The 27,142-nt window shown below is 41.2% G+C and overlaps 1 protein-coding gene across 1 annotated transcript in view; it reads left to right on the top strand.

Moving 5' to 3' along the window:
• The window catches only part of syndig1l (synapse differentiation inducing 1-like), a 38,253-nt gene extending 11,392 nt beyond the window's left edge, over positions 1 to 26,861 (top strand). Inside the window, exons 2-4 of the mRNA XM_030047952.1 lie at positions 138 to 802; positions 17,228 to 17,365; positions 26,555 to 26,861. Coding sequence (XP_029903812.1) covers positions 293 to 802; positions 17,228 to 17,365; positions 26,555 to 26,713 — 807 coding nt within the window. The 5' untranslated portion in view covers positions 138 to 292 and the 3' untranslated portion in view covers positions 26,714 to 26,861. The remainder of the gene's footprint in view (positions 1 to 137; positions 803 to 17,227; positions 17,366 to 26,554) is intronic.
• Positions 26,862 to 27,142: the final 281 nt, after the last annotated feature.

Below are 27,142 nucleotides of genomic sequence, written 5' to 3'. Positions count from 1 at the left end.
CTTTGATCTGGTATGAGGAAGTGTTTATGAACGGTTACCTGCTGTCAAATGAATGTTTCTTTTAGTTTTCACGTTTAATCCTTACACGCTCTCTCTTGTCTCTCTCTCTCTCTCTCTTATTCTGTCTTCCTCTGTAGATCACAGTTTTGAATGCCATTAGCGCCTTCCTAGGCATCCACCGCAAGCCACCGAAGAGCATATCCTGTCCCATTACAGCCTCCACTCCTCCGTCTCCTCTCTAGAGATAACCACAAAAAGCCGCCTCCCACTGACCCTTTGACCCCTTTTTGCTATGGAGAATCTAAGTGAGCTCCAGAATCCCCTGCTGGACAAGAACAGTAAGCATGTGGTCAACGGTTATGGAGGCGACTTCCCTAACAACCAGTACCAGGAGAATATCATCAATTACTTCGTCGGTGGCGGAGGTGAGGGAGGAGTAGGAGGAGGAGGAAAAATGAATAATGGCAATGTAGTCAGCGGAGGCAGTTACAGCACCAATGGGAAGACGAAATCGCAGCAGCTTTTGGACGCCACGTCTCTGCACCTGGCAGTGGAGGCCTTCTACAGGCCCAACTTCATCCTGTACAAGGAGGACAGTGGCAGCATCAAGGCTAAGGAATACAAAAGCGAATGTTGCGAGACTACCTTCATGGAGAAGAAAGGGAACGAGGTGTGTAGCACGGCGGGGGCAGATACGCCTGCCACCGAGGACCCCCAGGCCAAGCTGCTCGAGGACGGAGAGCACGTCAAGATCCAGACTGTTTCCTATGAAGTCGAGGAGGAAGAGTACGTGGAGTATGAGGTAAGAGAGAAAATGCACATATGGGGGGTAGCTGCTGATGACTAATATTTTTCGCTGATAATTCAATATAAAACTTGATTAAAATTTCCATGCCAATTGCTGAAAATGTTTCCCCCCAGAAATGTATCTTTGGTGCGGTGAAAAACCCACTGAAACTCTATTTATTTCAGTGATTCTAACCTGCTCTAGCCTCAGGGCCCACAGCTGTCCTTAGTTATTAAGTCACAGCATACATATAGGCTAACTTAAGGTCACATTCACACCTGCCATGGTTTGCTGGGTTGAATCAAACCCTGGCTCATTTACCCCCCTGCTGCAGTTCATTTATGCAGGTGAGAGAAAGCTGCAAACCCTGGCATACACCAGATATCCCCGCCTGCTTCCAAGAGCTGGTCTCAGGCCGGTTTCAAGCCAACTGGAGTGGCTCATTTGAAGTGATGAAGGGAACCACACCAAATGCATAATTTGCATTTATGGAAATATAGCCAAGGCATTACAGTCCATCAAAAGAAGTTACAGTTACTGTAGTTGAAAATAGAGTAGAGGACGATGTAAGCAAAGAAGTGGAAATAGCAGCCATATGTGTGAGCGTGGAAACATGGTTGACTATGGGCTACTTTGTTCGTCTCACTGGGAGCCCTAGCGCAGTTATGAAATCATGACACCGCTGTAGCATCTGCAGCCGTCTACCTCAGTGCCGGGCTTCAGTTCACTGGAAAACACAACAGACCAGTATCCTTTCTGACTGGAGTCGTATCGGCCTCTCATGTTCTCTTTTGTTAATCCTCTTTTGATGTTTGAACAAAAGGAGGATGACAAAAACAACTTCCATGGTGAAGGATATTCTTTGTGTTATGAATGGAACCTTTTCTCTTTACAAGCTTTCCTCTCCAAGCAAATTAGCACATCACTTTTTTTTTTTTTTTTTTTTTTGCCCCGTGAAACCAACCGAACCAAATGAACAAAGTAAGTATCAAACTTATTGTTAGTCCAAACCCTGCAAATACACTATTAGGTATGAAAATGATCTAAGAGCCATTAAATTTTAATTTTGCAAAATGAAAAGTGCGTTAATCTTCAGTGTTTCCAAACACTGTTCAAGCACAAAACATAAGGAAGAAAGTGCAATGAGCTGAAATTAAACACCACAACAACACCTACAGATTATAATTCAGGCCTCCAAAACTGTTTTTTTTTTTTTTTCTGAATAGCAACAATAATTTTAGAGGACTAAAAAAAACAACAGGACAATAAAATATTTTCTTGCTTTTCTGTAGAGGATAAAGTGATTTTTTTTGTCTTTCTGTAAAGTAAAACCAAGTTTGGAGCTTTTTCTGTTGAAGCAAGTCTTACCCACATGCTCCAGTGGAAAACTGTAGTTCAAAATAAAAATGCTGTACTAGATATTGGCTACATTACAAGTTATTTATTTATGTATTTATTGACAAACAGCACCCACATACCTGCAGTCTGCTTGTAACTGACCTGCGGCCCATTTTTGGACTGTAACCCACCAACTGAGAACCACTGATATAAACCGTGCAACATTGAAACCCAAAGAAATGGAATTGCTCTGGTTCGACTACCTTTCTTTGCAAAATTTAAATCTGAAACTGAAGTTAGTTTAGTAAAATAGTAAAGTATTTTCATTGGTTTAGAGTAGAGGAGTCAGGCAAGAAGGTCCATCATTTTGGAGCTGGATGACACAGACAAGCCCATATCTGACTTTTTAATAAACACTAACACACCAATATTTTGGTCTAACCCTAGCCTCCCTAGCTTTTTTCTGTGTGTACGCCTAGATAAAGAGAGAAAAAGTGTTTGTATGCCTGTGGTCGTGTACCTTTTCTGTCATCACACTACAGGATTGGGCATAATGCCCGGATCCCATTTTACTCACCACAAATCCCATTTGATCTATTGACCTTGGCCTCAATTCTGAACTCTGGTTAAATTCATCATTAGATAATAATAAATCACCCATGCCTGCATCACCTCAGGACATTAGGACCCACAGGGGCAACAGAATTGAATACAGTATGTTCACTCTTGCTAGCACAGCCAACAGCACAAAGCACTCCAGATAACTTAGAGGATTGGGTGGGCAGCAGTGTAAAGAAGAGTGTGTGGGGCTTAGCCAGTGTCCTGCAGTACTGTAGACCTAATGGACTGGCTGCTCGCCACGCTCTCATGGGTCCACCAGAATTAACCTGAATTCCTCTGATAAACGTAGAACGGCTGAAATGCAATGTGACAGGGGTACTTACAGCAAGGGATCTCACTCTGCAGGAAGGTGATGCATTCCAAGGCATGAATAAAGAAATACTCTGGGCCAAAAACATGGATCTCCACTAACTAGATTTCCTCAGCTTCAGTACAAGAATGAGATAAGAAAAAATGCCCAGTATGGGTTTCATGTGCAGATGGCCCACTGTATGCCTGAAGATATCACACTTTTCACATACAGCAGAGGAACATGCATTCTGCAAACACTGTGTAATTTTTATTTATGTATTTATTTTCCCGGTGTGATGCTCTCAAAATGTCTTGTCGCATCACGCCTTTTTGGATGTGAGGGTAGGTGGATATGCTGCGTAGTGTTACAGCACAGCATGCTGGAAGCTCATCTTAGGCCTTCAGAAGGTTAAGTGAACACATTACCATACTGCTTGTAGTTTTCCGCACGCTTCCTGCTCACAAATGAACAAAAGTGCAAAGAAGCCTCACCAAGCCCTGTAGCCAGTTTCAAGAGGCAAAGAGAAATACACAGTGGGACTCATTAGTGTAGCCTCCGAGAAGCAGACCAATGACACAACAAAGTGTGGGATTCCTCTACCGCCCTATCCACAGTCTGACACAAAGTGAAGACCTCAGACATGGAATTCCATGGCCAGAGAGGCACAGGCCCCTCAGTGTTTCAGCTGGTCAAAAGTTGTAGAGACAGCACCACTCAAAATGTTGCTATTTTTATAGCTGTGTGAAAGGAAAGAGAATTTAGATTTTCAGGCAGAGTAATTTGCTCATTTAGGGAGAGTGCATCTGAAAATCCAATAGAATCATCTTCAAACTGTATCAGTCGAAACAGTGGCTCACAGATCGTAATGGGGTTTTTAATAACTTTTTAAGCTACCTGTAAGGTATAATGGACACTAGTTATCTGAGTTTTTCAAGAAAATGGCAAGTGGTTCATTTATGAATATGTATGTCTGTGTTTGTGTGTCCCAAAGTTAAGCATACACCACCGTAGTGTTTATGGGCTGTAATGGCCCATTATAGGCAGTACATTCAATTACACAAGTGCCGAAAACAACACATTTATCCCCTGGAAACATTCAGTTTCAAGTTCTCCAAAATAGAATCCAATCTCTTTTAGGCAGACAGAAAAAAAAGGCAATGGAGACTTCCTCAGTGGAGGTTATGACTTGGAGTGTGGAAAAGGGATGGAACTTGATACCTTCATATGCAGGCAATTTTCTGCTATAATCTAAACTGCTCAGTCCCTCATAGTTGCACAATAGCTGCCTGTGTCATAAAAGAGACTGTTTTGCTGTATGGAAGAAAGTGAGCAACCTCCTCTTTTGGACAAAAAAACAGATGACTATTGTACGAGTAGTGATACCCAATTTTTAACTCTGATTATTGCCATGACAGTGAGATGGATTGGTGCAAGGCACATTCATAAAGCACAGTCAGTTTTATGCAAAAATACCCTAAAGGGGATCCTTTACTACTATTACGGGTATGATAGTGCATCATTTACGTACACACAATCACAGTTAAGAACATCCTCACGGGAATTAGTGCTCTTATACGGTTGCCTGTGTTGTATCATGAGTTCTCTTCAAAGTAGTGCCTATGAATAAAAATCAGGACCAGACAAATAAGAAAGATTGTTTACTAGCTCATTGCTTAGCGTGCCTCAGGAGTTGGCAGAGCAGCTGATAAGGCACTGGTTTTATGAGCACTGTTAGTATATCTCCTACCAGTTGCATTGCTTAAATGTGCACTATTCATGATTGACTCCACAGTCAAAAGGCAGGAAAAGGAATGTAATTTGATGGTGTAGTTCTCATCACTGGACCCAGTCACTGATGGATTACTTTCTTATTCCACATTTTTTGTCAGTTTTGTCCTCACTTCAGTCGACCCTCAGCAGTTTTGCGTTGTGCACATGGAAAACTGATCTACCCGTTGCATAACATTAAATGACCCATGATCATGATCAAGAGTTGCCTCGGTGCAAAATGATGCAGCCATTGCAATTACATGTTATCACATTGCATATTTGCATATAATCCTAAAAGTTGTCATCAGCATTGCTCTCGTCTCTTGCATGTGGGAAAAATACTACAGACGTAATCATCTAGCTAATCTCAGCAAACAATTCTGAGTGCAATACTGATCAAATCACACGGTGTGAGCTACCTGCTGTATAACTATAATTTCTGTGATTACTGGCAGCGGCGTTATTACTATCCGCATGGCAAGCATTCCACTCTCTGTTATGTTGGGTATGAAGTATGAGGTTTGGAAGTGCACAGTATTATGAGAGATAGCAGTGCCTGCAAGGTACATATATTATTAGAAACTGTGTGAAATGGAAATTTTACAATTCTAATATTTACCAATTCATTTACTTCATTTACTAATTCATCAAGGCTTTTAACTGTAGAAGTGTGAAAAATCAAACAGTTATATTTCTGCAAGGTAATGGAAAAAGCTTTGCATTTTAATTAAAATGCAGTGATATTATGCAGTGATATAGGTAAAAACTTTGAGCATATGAAAACACATGACTGAAAAACAGGTAGCTACTGGGGAGAGGTAAACTGGAAGAGGAATCAGGGAACTCAAAAGTTCCATCTTTTTAATGTCCCTACTTGTCATACGTAAAATGAGCGATAAGAAACTTTCTTGACTATTGCTTGAGATCTTTGTGAACTCAGTATTATTGAACCTCACATTCTTACTTTTCAGCAATTTTACAACACCATAGTAGCTGCAAAGGGCAAACGTCCTTGGCAAACTGAGAGATCCAATTCTTGTGCTTCACCAAAAATGTTTCGTATATCTCTTCTATTTGCCAAGTGCTTTTCCATGCCCTACAGTACATCATCTAATATTCGCTTTTCTTAGTCAGTGGGCTCACCTATATTCACTCCAGTAAGGACACTGCCAACACCAGTTTAGCACTACCTTTCTACCTCTGCATACATTTATGTTTTCTGTATTTATGTGATCCATCGGGGAAACAGTGGTGTAGTGAGTAATAAAACTGGCCTTTAACTATAAAGACTGTTCAAACCGCCATAAGTGTGAGCATCAACTGTGCTCAAGAACCAGAAAGGAAGGCACTGAACCTGCCCAGCTCCAGGACTACAGCTGCATACTCTCCTGCCTGTGGCGGTCACAAGCAAAATGAGAATTTAGCCTTTGTTGGTCAATAGATTAATGCCTTGGCCTGGATCCAGCCCTTGTGAATTGCCCTGCGCACATTTTTTAATTACATGGCAGTTCCTAAGGTCTTGAACTGGTCTCATTCCTGGGAGCAGATTTGACCAGAATCTGTTTCAGATGCCTCATTGGCCGATTGGCAAATTCTCTGATGATGCCTTCAGAAGATGTCTTGTGAAATGTTATGGCATCAGTAAATTAAGACACTAACAATTAGCTGTTCTGTAATTTGCCTGATGACACAATCATTTAACCTACTATGATTGGTTTAATTCTCAGTAATGGTCTTAGCTTATACATGGGACATCTCTGATAAAGACATTGCTAGATTGCATGCAGTGTGATCGATGGGGTCTTGAAATCAGCCTAATGATATCTTTTCCACCACAAGCGTGGCTGGAGGACAGGTAACCTTTTAAGCGACCTGGAACCTTTCCCTTTAGTTCTACCAGAGGAACCGGTTCCTCTTTTTGCCCTGATTGGTTAAAGGTATGACACAAGCAGTATAAAAGTGTCGCCAATGCCATTTTTAAAAACACGAGTGAGTGACCACAGCCACAAATTTTAAGAGGATAATTTTATTAAGAGATTTTTCAGCTAGTAAGTGAGAGTGAACACTGAAATGTCAAAGTTGATTTCATTTTCAACATCCTTGAACGTTTTGGTGGAGAAGGGACCTAAGACACAGTCGAAAACAGGGGTTGACTTTTTCTTTCACTTTTCATGTTGCAGTGTGTTTGCTGGTGTAGTAATTAAGAGAATCAGTGGAATCAAGAGACAGGCAGTTGTACAGTAGGCAGTGGAGGTTTGCCAGATCAGCCTGGCCAGTGTGAGTTTCCTGTCATCCCAGGAAAGGGTCTCAGACCCTTTGGCACAGTTCTGGCTGAGGGGAGACAAGATGGATCTTGACTAAACCACAGTGAGCTTGGTTGCTTGTCGCTCTGGACCTGTGCTCCTGTAGGTGAGGAGAGTTGTGTCTCAGGTTTACCCTTCTTTTCTCTTTAAGACATTCCTGACAAAGATGCTACTATCTAACAACAGCCCAGTGCCAGAACGTGCAAGACAGTACAAGATAGGCCAACAGGCTCGGTCCTCTGAGACCAGGCACTGTGCCATTGTTTGAAACAGCTTATCCCTTACCCCTGTATTCAACTGAGATATGTGGAGCAGAAAGGACGGAGTACCAACAACATTTTAGACCAGTAGTTTTAGATGTGGCTGAAGATAGCCTTGAGGAAGGTAAACTCTTGAATCTACGTGTTACATTACCATTAAGTGACCCATGATCATTCAACCTATGGATTCAGCGGTCTCTATACCTGCACCTCCATGATATTGATTCAATTAGAAAGATACCATTAAATGAAAGCATGCTGTTGCATTATGTCTGCCAGTGTGGGTCTTGTATGTGTTGTTAGCCATACATACATGGAATTTGTATGCCTTTATTGTCACTGCCAGCCGCTTTGCTCATTTTTTTTTTCTGTTCATCTGCCAATTCTAGTATGAGGTTCACATTAATATTGGTTGCCTTGTGGACCTCTGTCAGACATCTGACATCTGCAGAACATGTACTGTGAGGGTTATAGTGGTGCAGGTCAGGTTAAAAAAAAAAATCTGTGTTCTGTGTTAAATTTCAGAAAAGAAAATTAGCGGTGCTGGTCTCAGATTCTAGGGTTTGCTGGGTTGAACATTCATGAACTCAGGCAAAGATCACAGGAAGGAATTAATAAGAACTGACTTTACCTTGATCGTGACCTGGTCCCAGAGTTGGGTTTCCATTCAAACATTTTTGTGTAAATTAGGATTATGAAAGCTGTAAAAGACGGCAAATTTCAATAGAATTTCCTCAATGCTTTTGTTGATAAGGACAGCAAAGATATTGAAGCTGACCAGATTTCCTTTAAATGTTAGGCTGATCCGCAGTGCAGAGCAATGGTTCAGCATTTGTGCAGTGTTCCTCGGCTGAGCTGACCCTGGATGTCTTTGATCTTGCAGGTATGCATTTGGCACATTAACATGCCATGTATTTTGGCCTGAATAAAAAATCCCACTTGATCTAGGGATAAGGAGCGCAATTTCTATTTGTCTGCCATCTGTTACTCCATCTCCAGTGCATGAAATTAGCATTTATCAGTACATTTCATATTCAGATTATATTGTGGACATGTGCTAGTCCTGCCCAAATGCAGTAATGTGTCTCCCCAACCTTTTCCTTTGTATCTTTTTTTCAGCACAGGCACAGTCTTAAACCCCTTGAGATGAAAATGAAATGAAGTCAGTAGATAGATTAGTTTTAAAACAGATATATTAACTGCCCTCTGCCTCACCTTGGCAGCATTTTTGATCAATCCAGGTTTGATAAGAGGGGTAATCCATCCTCAGAAAATCTGAGGGGACACAAGCCCTTAGATTTTCACTGAATCTAAAATGTAGTCATGCTCCAGTACCCACATATTGTTTCTTTTCTGAGGGGCCTTGCACTCAATATGAGCCTGTGCCATATTCTAGTGAAATCATACAGGGATATCCCGTTTCTCATTTAGCATTAAACGACAAAGCAATCTCTCGGATCATTTTGATTTAGCAGTCGGCAGGCCTGTCCATTGGATTTCAAAGCCTGCTCTGCTGCGCTTACTGGGGTTATTCATCCCTAGGTTTGGCTTGTCTCCCTGATCCATAGAAATTTTAAGCTGCACTCTGTAGCTCTGAAAAGGTAATACGACTTCTAACATGCCAAAAAAAGCCATTGCTCAATAAATACTGAAAAATTTCCCAAGGAAAACAGGATCCTTGGAACGTTCTGTCTTCGACCAGTTTTCTTTGTATTGGAAAATAATCTCATGTTTTATACAGTCTTGGATTGCAAATAATACAAAGGACACATAAGAAGAGATGCAAAAAAAATTTTGGCTTACTGAAATATATCTACTCTAAGTTGTGTATTATTTGCAAACAAAGAGTGTGCTGTACAAAAATACCCTGTATATCCCGCTCCATGAGGCATTAGTATTCCTAGGGGATCTGGCCTTTGTAATTTTTTTCCCTAAGCACATCCACCAATTTAATCCTATCTGGAACAACCATGTCAAACAGCTTTGGTGAGAATTTCAGCCAAAATTACAGAGCGTACTGCTATGTTTTCATTTCATGTTACTGCCAGAGGGATGATGAGAGAATAGTTTAACTTTGAACTATCGGTTTAAAAGTAATTCTTCTTATTATATTCTTTTTTAAATGGGTCTTATTTCATATAGCTCATAGATGTGATGGGTCTGGGGTCCACTGGTGCCTTAAACATAACTAAAATACTGCATAAATAATACCTCAAACACTCTAAAATTACCGCCTGATTGTAGCAACTTCACACCTCACCTCAGCTGAACTTCACCCATCCAGGCAGGGCTTTGTTATGAGGATTTTTTTCATCTCTGCAGCTTTTTGTAAAACATATTAGGGTACCAAAGCTGCCCTTGCTCATTTGTTTCCTTATAAACCCTCCCTGTGCGGCCACTGTTAGTAGGCCAAGCCCCAAGACAAAATATGATGTTCATATCTGATCGTTTGGTCCGGCCATTTTCTGTGTGGCATGGGTAAGATTTGAGAGTCCAGACAGTAATGTTGAAATCGCTCACATACATCATCGCACCCAAGAGTAAAAATGGTGTGCACTTTTAGAAAATAATATTCAAGTCAATTAATCAAATAGTTACTAAAAGTAGTTTAAATAGATCAGCTATTGTAGTGTGTGCAGGGTACAGCTGCAGGCTCATGCCTCACTTACTTTTGTAAAAACATTCCCCTGCTGTAATTTTGATCATTATAATGTTGACTGTTTTTTTTTTTTTTTTTTTTCCATTGGTGCTATAACAGTCAAGAAAGTAAATGGCATGCTAATATGAAAATGACTACAGATTTATTTTGTATGAGCCCTGGAACTATTATTGTGTGGTACTGGGCTATTTGCTGTAAAAAAAAAAAAAAAAAAAAAAAAAAAGCATAGATATTCCCTGTATAAATTTCTGATCTGAGCATCCAGGCAACACTTTTCTGACAAGTCTGATGCTAGAAATATGAGAATAACTCATTGCAAAGAGAACAGAAAATTAGATCTTTGCTACATATGGTCAAAGAATATTTGGAGGTCTAAATTGGATGTCTAAAAGTGTTTGACGCACTTTTTGGGTTTGTTTGGCTCACCGCTATTTGACCTCTAATGTTGTGATGACACACCTCAACCCTACTGTCAGTGCCTCTTTAGCAGACAAGCAAACATGTTCTTAATACTGGGTTTGAATAAAGCTCCTGAAAGAGGAATAAAGCAGTACAATATCGGCTCCCTGCCAGACTCTACCCGTGCTTTATTAATCCTTGCCTGAATGGCAGCTCAGAGTATTAAAAAGTAAATAATGAGAAGAAAGATGCCTCCATAATGCAACGAGTTTTGCTTAATATGAGCCCCTCTTGGCTGGTTACCTATCACAAATCTGAGCTGTATGTAAGGAACAGACATGCAGCGATTCTCTTTAATCAGTCTCTCGGATTTACGTGTAGTCGTCTATTTGATCATTTTTGTATTCAAAACTGAACTGGAAGAGCTGGATTTCTTTCCGCTATTTGGAAATAATGAGCAGTTACAAGCAATTTCGGTTCTGAATCTGACATCGCATGGCCTTTAGGTTTCCTTCACTTCTTTTTTGATTCACATCACTCGCTGACAGAGAGGGGAGTGGGAATTTTTATCTTATAAAGGACCCTGCCTTGGGGCCTGTCAGCCTCCCATCTCTGCTCTGTCCCTCTCCATTAGCCTGGCAGGTCCGATTTGACACCATCTCATCGGGTGTGAATATGTAATACGGTCGCCCTGCCTCACCATATCCCATATTAAACGGCCGCAGCCACAGGCTAATCAATTACCCGCTAAATTATTGATGCTAGCCGCTTCACCCTAATGCTGCTGCAATCTCAGTCAGAGCGGTGGTACACTAATCTCAGCATGCAGGGGGCTGTTGGCTCTGGATATATTTGAAATCCCAGGAGACTCAGACGGAGGCTCACTCTCTTCTGCTCAGCTGCTTTGTGTGAATCGCTTCACTTTTCAGGTCTTAACTTGCTAAATGCTTTCAAGAGTGAGGGCTTGCTTGCTCTGCTCTGCGGTGGGTTGTTTGCATGTGCATGGTCTTTGTAGTCCCAAGGTTGTGTGCATGTTTTTTTAGGTTTTAAGTTTGGGGAAAAAAGGTGCTTTATTTCGGTGTTGCAGACAAAAACCGCATTATACCGTGTTTCACAGCAGCCATTTTGACATGAAATAGCAGGGTAAACACAGGCGTTACTACTGACGGTTCTGTGTTATTTAAGTGTACACAACACCAGGACCTCTTCTCTGTTCTAGCTGAGTGAAACTGTACCAACTGTGTTACTGTGTTTACCCTGCTATTTCATGTCAAAATGGCTGCTGCGAAAAAGATCTATTGCATTATGCCGTATACTCACCGTGGAAACACTGTTACTGGCTTTTTTTTTTTTTTTTTTTTTTTTTAACAGCAGTTATATTAGACAGAAAACTTTTTTTTTCCATGCTCAATTTAAGCATTTGAGATTTTGAAGGAAGAACTTACAGGGTCTGTCAGCCAAAATTGAGCTTTAAATCTACTTTGCTTCAGTAAGTCTTTCTTTCTCTCCTTTTTTTTAACCTACAATTTTAATATTTTCATCAGTCCCATTTTGAGTTATGGATTAAGAAAGTTCCAAAAAGCTTAATTGCCATCAAAAAGAAGCAAGAGTTTCTTCAAGTACCCAAAATAAAGTGAAGTACCCAAAGTACTTGATAAAGTGCTTGATAAAGCACCAAAAATAAGGTCCAAAGCAAGCTTCATAACCGTCACAAAATGAAAAAAAAAAGCAAATATTTTCTTCATTAATTCGCAGCAGGGAGTGCATTGCTATAAAGGCTGTAGTACATGTTCAGGAGGAGTGTATCATGAGCAGGCCCTTGTCATTGTGATCACACACTCGGTGACTGAGTGTCCCACTGAGGTCCTTGAGTGTGGTGGACCTCATACGGCTGCCGAGCCCAGCCACCCTGTAAATCAAACGGCCTTATTAACAGCCCAGTAAAGCTTGTATTTTTTTTTTTTTTTATCCCAGCCATCCCTATTGCTAGCACTCTATCACACTACTTGATAAATTATAAACCCTCAAGACAGTACCCTAGTCACATCTGGGGCCACGGGCACCTGCTTTGGCATAACTTAACACGGCCATCTGGAGCAGGGAGCGAGGCAGAGCGGGGCTAAGTTGCACTGATGTTGAATTAGGATGCATAGAAGGTGTGACTGGCTGTTGTTCTGGCTGGATCTGCCTTGTGACGAGATGACCTGCAGATGACTCTTGTGCTGAGGGAACATGCGCCCCGTTTTGTAGAAATGTAATTAGCTGAGAGAAGACTATTAACAGGGCACAGATCTGCATGACCTCTTCCTCTGCCATCTCCCTTTTTTAACAGACACTTTTTCCCATGGGTTTGACACCGTGACAAAATACCAGGAATCATAACATAACATCGTGCATAATTTTAGTCATTTTACATAAATATATTTATATATAGCTGTGGAGTGGTGAGTGCATGTATGCGTGTCTTTTTGAACTGTATTGCATTCTTCTAAATGACTGTTGTTGATTAACTTTGCTTATGCATTCAGGCAAGTAATTGAATTCTCTTGGGTTGTTAAGTCATTTCCCTCTTTCTGCAGCCAAACCCCCCTTCTGTACCACTTTATCTTTGTACAACCGCAGAATATTAGAGAGTAACTAATGAGTAAAATAACACTGCAATGCAATGAATATTATGTAATCTCAACTTCTGGGTTTGGCTGTATGGAAAGTGCTGGGAGAGTAAAAAGAGGAAAAGACAGCATCATATCATTTATTTGGGTGATTTGTTTTGATCCTGTATGTTTATTGTTTTTTTAAATGTATTTGTGATGTGGTGTTTCCTCCACATGAGCTTCACCTGCAGTTTTCTCTCAGGCATCCAGGCAAGCAGTTGCATTCCTTCAGCTTGGAAACTGGCTGCCTCCACTATACAACCTTTGTTTGTGCTCTGACATGACAATAACAAATGATAAAATCACCCCTTTCCCTCAAACATTTAAGCGTTACAAATACTTTTGCAGTCTCGTGCAAGAGGTCAGACCTCATTACATGAGTCTGCATTTATAAGCATGTCAGAAATACATACACAAAGCAAGAGTGTGATTGTGAAAGTATCTGTCACAAATGAGCAGTGGTCTTGGGAAGCATGAATAGGCATTGTCTCCATCGTGCTGTTTCTACAGCTGCCTCATGAATTAGCAATGCACACACACACACACACACACACACATGCACACACACACAAACATTTTCTTGACATAAAATGAGGGAAGGAGAATGCAGAAGGAAAGAGAAATTTCGAGGTGGAGAGAATGGAGAACAGGGGGTATAAAAAGGAGACTGGGGCTCATTTCCTGCATGCTGTGAAGGCAATTTGGCAACAAATAAATTACACAAGCCCTCTTCCTGGTTATGTTGTCATGGTAAAGTGGCGAAACCATCCATTAGTTCTTCGTTACCTGTCAGCCTGTTGCCTCATGTTGACAGGATGTACACCCCACAAGACATATTTGAGAGTGGCTAGCACAAGCAGTGCACAGTCATTAGGACTTAGCATATGGAAGGTTGTGAATGAACGACAGCACACGTGTGCTTACAGTATTAAAACCGAAGTAGCAAATTTGTGAACAATATTGAGTTGACTCTACATTTTTGTATTGCATAAGTGTTGTCTTTTCTTGGTTTAAAAAAAAAACAAAACAACAACTTGTCATCAGCAGCATCAAAATTGAGGTATTCAGTCAACGATATTGTGATATTTGATTTTGTCCTCCTCATCCATCCCTACATGGATATGGGGAGTAATAAAAAGATAATGCTGTAATCAAACTATGATAATTGCTGCATGAGACAGCTTTTCTGAGGGATTGTGGACTATTATGAATTTCCTCTCTTCATCATCTTTGGATCTCTTACAACCATTTGGGAAATTTATGATTAATGACCTCTGCGTATGTCCAGTCAGCCTGAGACTCGGGCTCGCCTGCCGGTCTGCACGGAGCCTGCACCGAGTCTGTCTGTGCACCCCGGCTCCACTCGACCACATCGGTTCCATGTTTGACTATCTCTGCTTTTCCAACTCCTGTTTCCCTCTTCCCTTAGTAGCCTAGGCCAGCCAAACAGCTCGGATCCATGGTTGATGCCTTTTCATTCTCCAAACAGCCAGAATGCTGTGCAGATATTATCACTGAGCTCTAAGGCATAGCAGAGCGGGCCTGGCTGCGTACAGATTGCAGCATGGAGCCCCAGTCCTCGCTTAAGGCCATGAAAGCAGAATGTCATTATGCAGAATGTGGGCTGCATTATGTTCATGTCTTGTGACCTTTTCGCCTCAGCCTTGCTCTATGTAGAAAACGAAAACCGAAATATAGATCTCCTCGGCTGGGGATGTTTTTAAGCACAAAATCATCAGCATAGAGTGGCTCCGTTTTTGCCTCAAGAGGAGTGAGAATGTTCCTAGTGCCTCATTTTACAGGAAGTAGCTTAAATTCACTAGTTATATTGTTTTAATCCAGGGTTTTCATACCTTTATTTTTAAGGGTTGATAGTTGTAGTTAATCTCTAGATTACAACAGATTACAATAGATTTCTGCAGTGTTGCCCTCCCTGTCTACCTACTGGGTTTTAGGATACTTTTTGCATCTTGCAGCATCTTATAGAGAAAATGCACGATTTAGTGTTTTCAGGCCACTGGAAATAAGGATTACATAGTGACTAAGCACTAGCGTGCTGACTAAAAATCTATCTCCCATCTCTTTCACACACTGTTCTTAGTCTCCATTTCTTCATTTATTGTTCATGTTCCACCTCAGACTACATCGTTGTTATTACCTGAGCATTATCCTTCACACAGGATTATTGCAGCTCATTGGTTTGTACAAGCACCGTGCCCTGAATCCGTGATGTTTTCATTACAGGCGTATCTCACCACAAAGGATCACTGTGCCCTTTTGTTGCTGGGACGATATAAATGTATGTGTGTGATTATGCCCTTCTATGAAAAGGGTTTCAGCCAAGACACGACCATAAAAAAAAGCTTCTTTAAAATGTAATGCACTGGTGTTTTGGCAGTGGTTCAGTGCTGGCTAAACAGTACATCGGCGTACCAGCGTGGCAAAATGAAAATTCTGCCACTCTGTTTCCAAAGGTGTTGCAGTTGCATGTGAGGAATGTTGCGTGGAGCGTGAAATAGCTTCATAAAGCTTTGGGGAGGATGTTTGTTTGATTCATAACTATTTCACATCCGAAATGAAGTGTAGGTTCAACTCGAGCTTTTTTTTTTTTTTTTTTTTTTTATATATTCATGCCATCTGTTGTTCAGATGCAGAAATGTAGGAATGCATAGCTCAAACCTAATGAGAAACTAATGGGCCGTCACCAAAAGGCTGCAGACAGGAGCGGTGACATTATTCTTCTATATTTTGCTGTTGCACATAAAGACCTACTTTTGTATGCCTATATGTGTCTATGTGTGTATGAGTCTTTGCCTGGACCTGGACATAGATATACACTGTCACTCTCTCACTCTGTCTGTTATTGTACAGCACTGACAAAAACTTCCATTGTTGTTGTTTTTTTTTTTTTTTTTTTTTTTAATGTATTGTGAACTATTATAATCTTTACTTCTCCCTTTGTCTGTATGTTACAGCACATCCTGCCTGACAATATATCCTGTAAAATGAATAAGACCAAGTCAGTTCTTTGGCTATACTGAAGAATAAAGCTATCCAAAGCCAGATTATCCATGTGCTATCTGTACAATATCCACCTTTTTATACTGACAATAATCTTTGTGCCACAGATTCATACATCATACATTATAGTGAGCTGTGTCAAACTGTGAAGCTATGTGAGATGAGGGTGTTTGGGGAAAAAAAAAAAAAAAAAAAAAACATTCTCTTAGGCTTTCAGAAAATAACATAGTATCCATAGTTTACCCACTTTTTAATTTATCAGTGTGTGTACATGAAAAGGACTTGATGAATCCAAATCAGGGCTTAGGAAAAGATCTTTTTTTCTCCAGTTAATACTGCTTAATACTGTTTTTTCCTACAGTCATCTATGCAATAAGCCTAAAACGCATTATCATTTCTATAAGAAGCTATTAACAGGAATCAGATTAGCATAGTCCTGTGTTGCAGAGGCAGGCCTGGGCAAAGAAAAACTAAAACAGATTTAGTGTCCTTCACATTAATTTTCAGCATAGTCATATAAAAATGTTTCATTTCCAAATCATATTAAGGATACTGTCAACACAGATAGGTTAATTGAAAAAGCCTGGGCAGTAAAAAAATAATGTGGTTTCTTTTTCCATTTGTTATTCAAAAGGTTGGAATTTGATAAGATTCATGCATTGTAAAGAACCACACGTCACTTAAATGCAAAAAACAATAGCTTCTTTTCTCTCTCATTAAGCTGGTATTCAAACATTCAAATGAATAGATTGGAAAACATCTCACCATGGCAACTAGCTGTCACATTTTTACTCCCTGTCTTGAGTTATGATATTTATCTAATTTTTGGGAGTTAGGCGACCAAACAGAAACTAGAGGACAAGCTCAACTTTTTCTCAAATATTAGATGGCATGAAAAACGAAAAAAAAAAAGATGGTACTAACTGATGATACAGAATTCAAAGTAACGGTCTTGTTCTGAATCAATGGGATTTGATTTTGTTTTTGGTTATGTTTTTGATCCCTGCAAAATGCCGTTCCTTTTTGTTCTGAAGCCTCTGATACAGATGACTAGACTCCAGACTTTTGTCCATGTTTACGGCGCATAATGAGGGTTTGAGCTGAGTTGCTGTTCTCTCTGCAGACAGACTGCTCCAGTGACAGCGAGAGTGAGGATAACTTCATAGTCGTCCCACCGCGAGACCACCTGGGTCTGGCCATCTTCTCTATGCTCTGCTGCTTCTGGCCTCTGGGAATTGCAGCCTTTTACTTCTCACAGGGGGTAAGGACACACACACACACACACACACGCACACACACATACACACTCAGACTCAGTTGTTTATGACACATGAGTGACATCGCATCTGTTTTTGGGAGTAATATAAAACAGGTGCATCCAGAAACATCCGTTTTCATGGCTGGATACACAGCCATGAAATGAGCAAGCAGCACTCAAATACCCATTTCAGAACGGCAGCTAACAATTATTTTCATTATTGATATTTTTGGTCCATAAAATGTCAGAAAATGGTAAAAAATGTTGATCACAGCCTAAGGTGATATCCTCAAATGTCAGCGAACAATCCACAACCTGAAGATATTTAGTTTACTGTCATAGAAGAATAATGAAACCAGAAAATACTCCCATCAGAGAAGCTGGAATCAGAGAATTTGGAAATTTTCTTCTTAAAAATGATTTATCGATTAACAAAATAGTTGGCTGTTAATTGATTAACAAAATGGTTGGCAATTAATTTAATAGTTTGCGACTAACTGATTATTTGACTAATCTATGCAGCTCTACACACTTGCACACACACATAAGGTGCGTGCACACACTCGTGTCCGCATACTCTGTGCGTATGAATCATCACCGAAATGTCAGGTGCTATCACATCTAAAACAGCAGTGATAACTGACTCTCTTACCGGCCAGTCAAGGCCACTTATTCACTGAGCTACCCATCAATAACTCAAGGCCAATCTCTAATGGCTGTTCGATGCTCTGTAAACAGGCTGAAAGCCGCCTTTAGGAAAGGCTTATAAATCACACTCAAGGCTCCATCTGTAAACTCTAAGAAGGGAGGCGTTCGAAAATACTCACACGCCAACGGGCCTTTGAAGTAGTTGTGTTTGCACGGGGATTGAAGGTAAACCCAAACAGGTATGCTGACATGCACAAAATAATTGAAAACAGCATTCAGGCTCCCAGAAACATTAAAGCACCTCGCTGAATATGAATTTTGGTGTTTGAATAGGAGAACTTGGAAAAAAGAAAAAAAAAAACACCAAATAAAAACCGCCTTTTTTAGTCCTCATCTAAATAAAATGTCTAATTTTATGTAAATCTGTTGAATCTTGCTATTCAGTGCATATTGTCCATATTTGGGCACAAAGTTCTGTATCAGTGGACCTTCCTGGGAACCTAGATGCATACTGTGCTTTGAATCTGTAAATCCGTTCCATGTTGAATATTTCACTCATTATGTCCACTTTCTATTTGGAAGGCACACAAGAGGCTTTTCATAAAAACTGTACATCTACTGTACATCATCTTGCTTCACTGTTGCCATGTACCAGCATACTTTGGTTGACTTTTAATGTTAAGAATTCAGCTAAGACCCCCTTTACACCCTGAATTAAAATGTGTTTTGGGTGATCAGGTTTCATTTGGACAGCACTTACGTGAATGCACCAAAGACGCGTTGAGGATGGATTGTGATGCAATCGCCCAGACCGCCTCCGGACGCGGTCAGGGACACGTAGTGGCTGCACTGGACACAAGTGTCAATGGACATGTGTCTGCAGTCCACATGCAGGGCTCTCTGTTAATGTGTTTAACTGTGACAGGACGCCACATTTTAATTTCTGCTGCCGCTCATGTTGCTGCATAACAGTATATTGTTCTGCAGCCACTGCCACCCCTCCATGCTACCACTACTACTACTACTACTACTACTACTACTACTACTACTACTACACACACACACACACACACACACACAGCGTCCATGTATAAAGTATAAAGTTGATTGGAATCGATCTCTTGTATTTTGCTATCTCCTTTCAGAGAGCGATGTCATCTAAACGGTGAAAATGAAAGTGAAACTTAAATAGGAGTGTTTCCCTAACAAGCAGGCACGTAGTTTTCGTAGTTTTCGACACAGAGCTGCTGCTGTCACTGTGTGTAAAGAAAATTAATACATAAGCCCTGACCAGAGGATGTGACACGTGTGGTGCAGTGTCATTAGATTGCCATCGGATCTAAACGTGGACACTGAAGACTCAAATTAATACCAGGTGTAAATGTAAAATATCGAGATACAATCTGGATTCGCCATGCATGTTAATATCATTTGTAAAGGGGGTCTGATGGCCTTGCAATATGAATATTAGACTCTTGATTGAGAGCTTTTTCAATGGATCCCAACATTTATCTTGGCACTTGAGAATACAGAGACAAGGAATAGAACAATATTGTGTCTCCTAGTTTTTAGAGATGAACAGTTCCATATTGTGTGTGGACACTTCAAGGAAATGTGTGTCGCTGAGTGCCTCAGTGACCCATTTATATGTCAAATAACACTGTGTATGTTTGCCTTTTTTTTAACTATTGAACCATGGAGATACAGCCTTTCTTCAAAATGACAGCATTTCCTTCCCGCTGAGAACAAGCTCATACAATAGTTCACTGCTTTCAGTCAATGGACAATAGGGCAGCGCTGTTAATGTTGAAGCCTCAATCAATATGTTCCTAGCCACTAACATCGACAGACTGAACATAATGGACGCCTAACTGATTCCGGGTCTGCTTTCCACATATTGCCGATACTGTACAAAAAACGCTCCAATGAGTGTGTCAGTCAAACACACGGCACAGTGCACAGCATCTTCACTTGTCTTACCACCAATCAATTTAATCTCCCTCTGAAATGCACCATTATGGCTCACACTCACATACAAAAATGTGTGAAAATGCACAACAGAAGCCAGACGTGCAGTATACATGTTTATGCAGACATGCAGATGTGCACATAGGCCTGCACACTAAATATAGACAACTGCTGAGGTTTTTTTTTTAGTAAATTGGTCCTCTGTCTGGCCATACCTTTTTATCAAAGGCTAAAGCATTTAGCTGTCTTATCTGTGGATGCAAGTAGTCTGAGTCAGATGAAGGTAGTCAGTGAATTATCTTGTCAGGAGCTAATTTGATTCTTCCTGGGTAATTATGGGGAAGTGATGGCTGTGTTTAGGGATGGATGGCTCTTCTGCCAATCTCTCTCCTTTAGAAAGTGCAGTCCGGAGCTGTCAGGATAAGATATGGTGGGAGGGTGGGAGTGCTCCGTTTTATAGTTCAATAACCCACTTCGCTGGTCTTCATTTCATATATAGCCATTCAAGAAGCCCACAGCTACATAAATTAATTCCGCACAAAGTAGGAGTTAACACATGGATATTGTGAGTTTTTTTTTTTTAGCTGAGCAGGGAATCAGATTTGATTATCTGCATGCACCTAACACATCTCTGCCTCCACGGAGACAGAGAGTATGCAAGAATCTGTAGTCATATGCATAGCTGGATTTGACAAGCAGTTTTTTTTTTTGCAGTGGCAGCAGAAAAGAGCCAAAGAGGAAAAGTTTAGAAATGATAGCGCATCAGCTTCGCGTCTCACTCTGAGGACATTTACAAAGGAGCAGGTTAGTGACTGTAATAGAGTCCGCGGACGTCAGATCGATAGTGTTTTCTTCCCGTCGGAAGGTCAGGCCCAGTCAAACAGAGGGAACGCGCAGCATCCCAAGGAGAGAGAGCTGAGTGTGGGTGTCATCATGGAAACCCGCACTGAAACAGACAAGTACAGAGGAACACATGTGCACCAGCAGACCAGACAGAGCACACACTCGACACGCACACACACACACACATGTACTTTACCTCCTTTATATTGCACATCCCACTTGCTGAGGACTCAATCTCTCTTTCGGTGTGGTGTTCTCTGTGGCAACTGTCTCCGTGAAAACTTCTGCAGTTTTAAAGATTCAGCATCCGCCACCCACACACAAAACTGATAATGACTCGGAATACCATGAATATCTGGGGAGAATTAGCTTTGAGTATTAGATTGGGAAGGGGAATTGAGTTTCAATTATTGCCACTAATAGGGTGAGTGCTTTGTTTGGGGATGTTGATAAATGTTTCTGTCAGCTCTGAGACATCTGTGCTGGAGAGAGCGTAGAGTTGAGAAGCCTTAGCGATTCCTTTCACGATTATGCAAATAAGCCTCCCCTGAAGTTATTGTACAGCATACAAGTCAACATAATGGATGTAAATGAAAGGACTAACTATTGTGATGTGTGCTAGAAGATACTGATTGTGTGTGCACTGCGGTGTGTGTTTGTTAGCGAGAGGGAGGGAGGGAGGGAGGGAGAGAGGGAGTCGGCGCTGTATCCGTTGTTTGTTTGGAAGAAAAACCTGTTAAGGGTGCTGAATTGACTTCCGCGAGCACATCTCAAAATGAGTCTCCATCCAGCTAAGTCTGAGATGTTATCTTTTTCTATGACACCACATTTCAATCATTTTGTCAAGGTTGTGGAGATAAAGCCTTAATGCTTCTAACCATTTTCGTCTCAAGGGGATTCAAGGAAAAATCCTCACATTGACATAGACGGTCTGTTATGCTATCACACACACACACACACACACACATACACACAGACTCCTGCACAGAGAGGTATGAGTACACACAGGCTCACACATTCACATGCCTACTCTCCTCTATTTTCTCCACAGTTGCATTATATTTAGTCCATCAGAATCCCAGTCCTTAGAGGGGCCCAAAACATGCTTTGATTTAATTACTGGTGTGAAGCGGAGCAATTGATTGATTAATCAGTTATGGTGTATTTAACAAATGTCTTCACTGAAGAAATTAAATAACAGTCCCTTCGCCGTTTGAGCCCATGCCCTTCAACTTCACTCAGTTTCCCGCCTGTGATGGAGAGACTTAATTAAGCCGTCCACTGTCACATTAAGACTCTTTTTAAGAGTCTCTCTCCCAAAAGACCTTGCTAAGGGCATATTACAACCTCCAAAGGAGTATGTATTCTGTCTGTTTTTGAAAGCAAACTCAAAACTAATTTCCCCCAAGACCACCGTAACGGTGCTTTTGTTTCAATAATTACTGTATTGACACAGAAGCCAGTGGCCTTGTCGTGAATACATTTCCTATCCTTTTAGATTTGCTTTCTAGCCTCAACAGGAAGGTGTCTGAAGAATCCATGTGTGTCTTTGTCTTGGATGTTTTGTCTGCTAATACCTTTTCTGCACTAATGAAACCTCTGGAGGAAGATTAAAAAGGACAGTGCTGAAAAATGAAAAATGACTCCATGTGTAATTCTGTTATACTTTTATACGGTTATACATTACAGGGTTTATTGTTATTGTGAATATTATTTGGGGACCATTATCAAAGGCTGACCATGCAAATTTTGACTGACGTGAAACAAACACAAAAGCACATAATTTCAAGTTGAGTCTACATAGTTCTCACTGATAAATTGTCTTCACTTCAGCTGACCCTCAGCAATTTTGCATAATGTAACTTTAATTAAAGCTGAATCAATAATTATTGAGTATTTACTTCTTAATATTCAGTGGGTGCCATGTGTGTTATAGTCTGTTCAGATTATTTAACGTATTATTTGATTATTTATTTGACTTACTTTCAGACGTGTGTACGTAAGCTATATTCTGGGTGTGTTTTTGCAGACAGTTCAGTGAGTTGGTCTCTTTTTTTATTGTAGTAAGTATAAGCTCATGAGGCTAGCACTGACCAAATGGCTCCTCACAATGCGGAGAGGCAGCGGCTTGACACCAAGGTCCTCCCAGATTGCTGAGCTCCTCACTCTGTCAGGAGGAGTGAGCTCGCCGACCCTGCGGACAAAGCTCATTTCATTCGCCTGTGTCCGCAATCTCATTCTTTCCTCTGCCACCCCGAGCTGGTGACTATAGGCGAGGGTCAAGGCAAGAAATGAGAGCTGTGCTTTGTTGCTCAGCGTTGTGTTGCTGTATCTGACCGCCATGGTCAAATACAGCTTCAGCACTACTGTAGCCGCTGCACTTGAGTGTCCCCGTCCCTTTTACCCTCCCCTTCAGATAGCCTGAGTCCTCCACTTGTTGCAGCTGCTCACTCCCCACCTGGATGAGAAGCGCCACCTGAGAGATGTGGTGGTGCTGATCCTCATTCTGGCTGCGTACAACTGCATCCGCAAACATATCACATCAAGTCTATTGTTAATGCAATAGTAGTAGTACAATCACAATGATAATAGTAATAGTAATCATTTAGCCGATATGGGAGAGATGGAAGTAAAAAGGCAATGCAGCAACAATCACTTGTTATTGTTCTGTTTCTGTCCTTCTCAACGCCTGTTGAGATTTTGAGCGGTCCTCACACACAACTTTATAAAACGGTCCCAAATCATTTTCATTTGTATTTTAAAATAGTTTTTACCAAGCATTGTAAACATTGGTCACAACCAGGCTGTTATGGATTTTGCGACACACTTTCACAGAAGCGTGGTTTGACTCCATCCCCCCCAGTCCTGAGGTAGTCACCAAACTGAGCTCCCCAGATATGAAAACCTATTGGTCAGGTTAGATTGACTGAACGGCCACCCGGCCAATCACAGCCATTTGACCAACCCACCAGGCCAGGGAAGAGTACACAGTTGAAGCAATATTTTTTTCCTAGGATGGCCAGGGCATGACCTAATTGACTTACACTCAGTCTCTACATAACCAATTTAAGCCTAACCCTAACCTTAACCAATAAGACAAAATAATCCCTCAAAATGTTATATAAAAAAAAAAATACTTCAACATCCTTTTAAACTTCTGTCACTCGCTGCTGGCTATGATAGCAGCTGAGGGAACATTAGATCAGAGGTATGAAAAGGCTCTTTAACTAGTTGGTAGAGTAGAATTTTCTTTTGTAACTTTATCTTGTTATGTGATGTGCAGCTAACATCACTTATTGGAGAGTTTTGTTCTTTGTTATTTCTGACACTAGTTTTGAGTAGAGCACTGTTTTTGTAATGTGAAAGCTGCTGTGCTCTTGCCAATTTCACCCACTTTCCCTGCTTTTGAGTGATGGGTATGATCGAGCTGGACAATGCAGCTCAGTGTTCATCTTGTTTATCACGGATGAAATAAGAAAAAAAGAGAATTAAAGTCTTCATATTTTTGCGAAAAGCGTGTTTTTAACAGACACCAGAAAGTCTAGAGGAAAGGTCACGGGTTCACCGTCCTCTCGGGGCCCTGAATGTGCACGGCAAATTTGAAAAGCTTCAAATGAAAGGTATTTGAATCACACCAGCTTTACACTAAACGACTTTTCAAGCGATTTCACTGGCACAGACAAATTTCATTTCATCACCTCAATTGCTCGGTGGAAGGTAGTCATAAAAGTCACTCCGACTCGGTCTTTTTCTTGTCTTTAGTCTCGGCTCATGCAAACAGTCAAGGACAATGACATGAACATTGTCAACAACCAATAGGAGCGCTCTCTCCAGCACCAAACAGGGAACAGGTTAACCACGTAGATAGTAAACATGGCAGGTACCTCAAGGGAGGCACAAGAACATGAAGAAATCTCAGTGAAGACGTCTCGTGTGTGTGTGTGTGTGTGTGTGTGTGTTAAAGTCACTGAAGGCTCCCACCATCCTCCAGCTGTCATGTTATGCTGCTGCATCCATAATAACCAGGATTGTTATCAGACTCCGTACCCTGTTCAACCAGTATTCATGGTAACCCAGACACACACAAACACACACACACACACACACACACCAGTATTACTCATAAGCCACCCCTTACGGATTACCTGAAGAAGCATCACTGTAATATTCCTATAATATTCTTATAATATTTGTCAGACACTCTCAAAAGGAATCTAGTTGTAGTCTTACAAAAAGATCTGCAAAATATTATAGTGACTGTGACTGAAAACTCTGTGACTCCTTGTCTGTAGATGTGAGAGGGTCAGACTTGAGTCTTTTCAAGGTCTTGTGGAAGTCCTCTAGTGTATGGAAGGCAGGGGCGCGGCCAGGAATTTTGGGCCCCATGAAAAAAAATATATGTATATCTATTTACTCGATGATGGTTTAATAATTTTATATGAGTTTTTACCTATGTTTTGGGGCCCCTTTCAGGCAAGGGCCCTTGGAATTGTCTTAACTTTTCCCCCACATACGGCGCCCCTGATGGAAGGCATTAGTGCGTTCACAGCCAGAATCTGCAGCAGCACATGTCTGGGCGGTCAGGGCAATACACGGCATTTCAACCATGGAATAATATATTGTTTATCATAAATTAGCCAATAATTTAGAAACTTAACCAGTCATCAGTTTGCTTTTTTTTTTTTGTTGGTCACTGAGTAATCATAAATAAATCTTAAATAATTACTTCACCATTTGACAGTTGTTACAGTTTTGCCAGTTTTTCCACCGTGAAGGCTTTCGAAGCTCCACGTCTGTTAGTGGCACCAATCAGTTTTTGCGAGAGCCATCAGAGGAGGCAGATTGCGAGGCGAAAGGCCAGCTACGAGGGGGAAGAACAAGCAGAGAAGAAAAAACATAATGGCTCTGTTCTTGTTCAGCCGCCTAATTCAAACAATTGGCGGAGACACAATGCGCTGTTTAGAGGAGGGGCTGAGGCGAGGTGGCTCACATGATCAAAAGCAGCGGATGTGGTGGTGCTTCTCTGCACTTGATTGTACGGAGAAACAACTGCCAAAGCTGTGTGTTTCAGGCAGACAAAACCACGTTAGAGAGAAAATGATATTACCGCCCCAAGACTTTCATTGAGAGAATGTCAGTACTATTTACTGATGTAAGTTGCCGATATGCCATGCATACTCTTAAAAGGTCCCATGTTTTGAGGAATATATTTTCCTTGCCTTTACACATATGGTTTGTTTATCTCTTTACCTCACATCTCAAAAAAAAAAAAAAAAAATGAACACAAAGAACACTGCTGCTATCAAAATGTGCTCCATCCTTTGAAAAATGAAATTCCTTTGAAAAATGCTCTGTCATTACTCAGTCTGACAAGAAGTGCTCCGTGTTATGCCGTGTTTTTTTTTCCTTTTTAATTTAATTTAACAAAAGTTTGTGACACATCCACTTGAATAATTTGCCTTTCTTCGTTCATTGCTGGCCTTTGATTTAATCATAACCTCCAATTTTTGACATTTTCCAGCTGCCACGTTTCAGTCCAACAATACATGATGAGTACTCCTTAGTTCCATTGTGCCCTCAGTCAATGGTCCCACCCTCCCATTCCAATCCCTTTTCTTCACAACACCAGCTTCTGTAATTATCAGTCCTGTGGAAAATGGGTCACTCTTTCTCCTTGGATCTTTCCATATCTCATTACATTCTTCTTTCTTACTCTCTCTCTCTCTTTTCCAGACCACCAAGGCGGTGAATAAAGGTGACTTCCCGCTGGCCAACATCGCCTCCCGAAGGGCTTTGTTCCTGGCTGCCCTCTCCATCACTATAGGCACCGGTGTGTACGTGGGGGTTGTGGTAGCCCTCATTGCCTACCTTTCTAAACCAGGACACATATAGCAGCAGCACCTTCCTGCCACACCGCCAGGGAGACTAGGGAGAGCAAAACCCCTCTGGGAACAGAACTGCTGCTGCAGATTTCGAGGAAAGTGTTTTGGTTTTTTTTCTCTTTCTTTTTTTTTTTTTTTTTTGGGGCGGGGGTGTACAGTTTTCCTCCACCTTCCTCTCTTTCCAGCCTTCCGTCCCTACAGGCCCTTTGTCAGCCAAGATTAGCCACCGTGACTGGAGGAGAGAGAGAGAGGTCAAGTTGGAGGAGAGAGAGAGAGCGGGAAAGAGCGTGAGAAAAAGGGGAAATGCGGAATCTTTTTTGGTGGAGATAGTTTGTTGGGTTCAGTAATGGAATCGTTCCGTGTCGGAGTCCAGTTTGCATCCTGTTGACCTAAACCGGCGTTCTCGGGGGTGTTTTTAACATCCAAAACCCCAGTAGAA

Source organism: Myripristis murdjan, chromosome 24 (genome assembly GCF_902150065.1).
Source record: "Myripristis murdjan chromosome 24, fMyrMur1.1, whole genome shotgun sequence".
NCBI classification, from domain to species: Eukaryota; Metazoa; Chordata; class Actinopteri; order Holocentriformes; family Holocentridae; genus Myripristis; species Myripristis murdjan.
The sequence above is the reverse complement of the archived record's forward strand: the minus strand, read 5'-3'. Positions and strand labels throughout refer to the sequence as shown.